The 4,632-nt window shown below is 42.9% G+C and overlaps 1 protein-coding gene across 1 annotated transcript; it reads right to left on the bottom strand.

The window, feature by feature from the left end:
* Positions 1–1,909: 1,909 nt before the first annotated feature.
* On the bottom strand, positions 1,910–4,403 carry LOC109399207 (fatty acyl-CoA reductase wat). Its single transcript, XM_019671645.3, has 3 exons — positions 3,076–4,403; positions 2,560–3,016; positions 1,910–2,499 (listed from the first exon to the last, which is right to left on the bottom strand). Exons 1-3 carry the CDS (start codon positions 3,812–3,814, stop codon positions 2,127–2,129), a joined length of 1,569 nt encoding a protein of 522 aa, XP_019527190.2. The 5' UTR covers positions 3,815–4,403; the 3' UTR covers positions 1,910–2,126.
* Positions 4,404–4,632: the final 229 nt, after the last annotated feature.

Genomic DNA, 4,632 nt, shown 5'->3' with positions numbered 1-4,632 from the left:
TTTTATTGTTTGAAACTATTCATGTACCATACAATTTACAGTATATTTAAACCCACGTATCAGTATTTTGAACAATTCATTAACAATAAAATGTATGAATTGCAAAAAAATATATATGGAGAAAAATATTTTTTTTATATTGTTACGATACTTAACAACCTGTATAATATATTGTAAAAATCTTATTTACAATTCACGGTATGGTGTCTACATTACATCTTATTGTTTTTGTATTTTTATTTTTACAGTGGTGTCTATTGTAAAAATATGGTTCTTAATAGTACTGTTGTTGGGTATACACTCACTGGAGGTAGGTTCGTTGCACTCACCTGATATTGCAGCACCAACGACTTACCCAAGCCACCGACACTCGATGCTGACAGCTGCGCTCGTTGCTGCCACCAGCCAATAGATGCCGACGACCGTGCTTGCCACGGTCACCAGCCGACGTCGATGAAGTGCCGACAGCAGTGCACTCCACTGCCACCAGCACGTCGTTCTCTCCGCCGAAGGACCACGGCTTGAATGCCGAAACACCGCTGGCCGTCAAAACCATCGTGTCTTGCTTGCCACCGGATGCCAGAAGTGACACCGAACGAGGAAAAAGGAAAATTTATGAATAACTCTTGGTGTCAACTCCCGGGCACCACACAATTAGCAAGCACGACAGCTTACAACGACTCCGCTTCAATGCAGCTGCACCGCCGCACACCAATCGCCACGATCGGTGGAAGCGAACCACAATCCAAACGACGACGAACAGGATCCAACACGTCCGCCGCTCTGCACGCCAGCGCCGACTCGGAACAAGGAGCACACAAACACTCGCCACCGTCTCGGGGTGGAAGGAAGGGAAAAGGCCAGCCGATCCTCGCTTCGATCGAACTAGCCACCACTTTTCGGCACTGGTTAGAGAAAAACACTTTTTGTGCGATCCGTACGCGTCAATGGATTTATTGATACTGATAGAAACATGAAAATTGACATTGTTTATATAGATCCTGCCATCGTCTTGGCAACCGGTCAGCGCAGAGCACGCTGCAAATTAGGCCCCGCCCTAGGCCCCGCCCATGCGAAGCGCATTGTGTAAGAAAGCGCCTCGTTGGAGGCACGTCGCTGAGTATTGATGAATGGTACCTCTCTGTTCTGCACGCGTTGGGCGCGTACAACTGTTACAATACAACGTTCGGTTTTTCTACTGTAATTTTTAATCGGGTACTCTTTGTCTTAACTGGTGACAGATAATGACATGATATCGATTTTTTTGTTGGTGACAAAACAGATGCTAAATTTGTTACGTTTTTCAACTCGTGAATAATCGATTATTACTAACCCAAAATTGAATCTGTATGATTGTAGTTCTTGAACAGCGTTGAACCACCAACCCTTCGAAAATCGCAATACAAGGAATATTCCAAACCTGTTCAAGTTGGGATAAACCTGTGTAGCATTGGATGGATTGTCGCAACAAATGCAGGTTGCGACATTGTCATCATTGTTGCGAGATAGTTGAAATTTGGTTCAGTGCGTACAGTATATTTTTGAGCAACCCTTGTAAAGCTATTACCATCCTAGTTAACGTTGTATATACTAGTGTCACACGCTACATTTACGTTACATTCCATGCATGAACGTTGTTTGAGATGAATGACAATACGGCACCATAATTAACGCAAATCAGGATGAAATTAAAGACTTTCAAGGTTAGCATGGAGTTCCAGTGGTTCCGAAAACTGGAATATCCATATAACTCAAGACTCGGAAGTGTAAGGAAGTGGAGACATTGGTTTTTGGATTATGTTTATGTTTTAGTGGAACAACATGACTTTTGCTTCTCCTATCTCTTCTGGGCGTATTTATCTTATCCTTTACCATTAACAGAGTTCTTACTTCTGTCACTGAAGAAAATTTGCATAAATAACTGGAAATGTGCCAAGTGGGGATGGGCGAAATTGAAGTTCGCAATAGTTGTTCCGCCATTTTCGCATGTTGGTCTAAACTTGTCAAGTGTCAATTGACTTCAGCTGTCATCTGCTGTGAAATTTCACAAATCCAGTATCATTTCTATCATAAATTTAATTACTATGAATTCTACATAATAAGAAACAGTATACTTCACATTCTAATCACAACGAATCCCCTAATATATTTTGGGATATGAAAATATACACGTAGTAGATAATCCAGTAAACACCTAATACAACTGAACCCCTCAGTACGAAGTTCGTTATCATATCCAATCGAATGTATCGTTGTCGGGCTTTCTCCCATGTGTCCGTCTTCTCCTTCAGTATGTACGTCTTCAGCCCAGGGAAGTAGATGTTAAAGTAATCATCCCACGGTAAGCTCTTCATGTCGCACTGGAACTGTTCCTTGTCACCTGGGGTCATCGAGTCCATAACCTGACGCATTTTGTCGTTTACGAAAATAAACTCCTGACCGGCGAAAAATTCTATCATGGTTGTAAATTTCCTCACTTTTCGGTAGATTTTCATTAACCTGGAAAAAATGTCTTGAATTAGATATAATCGTTAATGGTTACTTCAGAAACGGACGCACATTGGTCTCTCGCCTTTGAATCGGAGTATCGCATCAATGATAACACCCGGAATAAAATGCAGGAGAATGGACAGAATCATGCTGAACGTCGCATATTTGGTGCTCACATAGGAACCGATCCATAGTGATCTCAAGGGTGGATTTGATGCGCCAATGGTTTTTGTATATCTTGAAATCATTGCGTTGGTTAGAGGATTGTCAACTGCACTGCCTAGGTGATAGATGTGAACCTTGTCTGGATCCGTGGAAGGGGCATTGTGTCGATAATCCTCAGCTGCTCGATAAGCTGCCACCAGAGTACCATTTATGACAAAATCAGCCGGAATGATGTCGATTTTTATGCTGTCTGATGCGTGAAGAACCCGTAGGACTCCACACCCCGCTCCAACGATAACTCCATTCAATCCATACAGATTGTCAGTCCACCCTTGGATTGGATCATCCATCGTGGTTGCGACTGCGAATAAAGATTGTAAGATCATGAATACATCATTCCAATATGTATGCCTAACTTACCGATGGTAGGTCGAATGATAACGATATTCATTCTGTCAAAATACATCTTCACCAAATTCTCAGCCAAACTCTTGGCATACGTGTAAGTATTTGGCCATGGACGAATAATCATATCAGTCAGGACTTCGCTTTGGTCATCATCCACGGTCTTCATCAGCTCCATCATCTTCAACGGATCCACCGGTGGATCGTAGAACTTCTCGTATACAGTATTTGTAACACAATTGGCATAAGCTGTCGAAACGTAGATCATCAGCTCCATTTTTTTCAAACTGACACACAGGTTTAACATTTCCAGCGTCCCTTGAACATTCGTTATGATAATTTTATTCAAGGCTTCGTCGAACCTTACATCCGCTGCCGCATGCAACACAATCTCCGTTCTCTCTCTAATATACTCCAAATCTTCGGGACTCAATCCAAGTCCAGGTACATCCATATCACCAGCGATCACGGTCAACGTATTCATGTATTGTTTCTCCCCCAGTCCATGAACCTTAAAAAGCTTTTCCTTCTCTAAGATCTTTACCATCCGCTCCTTCGGTTGCACACCTTTCTTCTCGCGAACGATCACAATCAGTTCCTTTACTCCTAATCGGACAAGCTTCACCATGTAAAGTTTTCCAAGGAACCCAGTAGCCCCGGTCAGCAAGACCACTTTTCCCCTGTAGTAATCGGCCACGGGGCTCGGGTGTATCGGTTCTTCCTCCCACAGATTCATCCCGCGCGGATCCATCATGATGCGATGCACACGAGAGTTTCAAGTCCAAAGCCAATGGACCGACCGATCGGTGACTTGTGATTGGTTCGAAGCTATGTGGAAAACTGCACCGGCTCGATGCACTCCCGAAGCGTAGGCTAACGATAACGGAAGGTTGTGAAAAATTTGAAATGATAATAAGCTGCAGTACGGTTGGTGACCGTCGCGCGCAGAAGTTCAAGGTTGACGGAACTGAATGACGCATTATGTGCGGTTCGTCTGTGTTTGACGACAAAGTCTGGTAGGTGTTTCAATTTGCGCAAAAGGTGACCTAAGGTATTTTTCCATATTCCATATACCTTCTCATGTGTCGGAGTCTTGGCCTGTAGATTCCTTCGGTTGTGGACGATGTTCAAGGCCCAACATGTATTTTACGGATTTCCAAACGGACTGGGTATATCGCAGCCTTCACTGCCTTCCATCGGGACTTGAGGAATGTTACTTCGGCTTTCAAATCATGATTCATTTATTTTTGGTTCACAGCTTATACAAATAACATATAAGGTCCATTTATTTACACGAATCACTAAATATCTATTTACACATTTTATTACATAGGGTAAATCGCTAATTGGTGCACGGCTAAAAATTCGCCAATTATTGCACACCCCATAAGGAAAGCATGGAGTGTGCAACAATAGGCGAGTTTTTAGCCGTGCAATAATTGGCAAATTACCCTAATACTATCTACATACAGGTAACACTCAACAGTAAAACATTGATTGAACTGCCCTACTGGACTCCGTCGTGGTGCCTTGCCTACTGACGAGAGAGGCCATACTCTGGCTAAAATAGCC

Source organism: Aedes albopictus, chromosome 2 (genome assembly GCF_035046485.1).
Source record: "Aedes albopictus strain Foshan chromosome 2, AalbF5, whole genome shotgun sequence".
NCBI lineage: Eukaryota > Metazoa > Arthropoda > Insecta > Diptera > Culicidae > Aedes > Aedes albopictus.
Note: the sequence above shows the minus strand (reverse complement) of the source record. Positions and strands in the feature narration are given on the sequence as shown.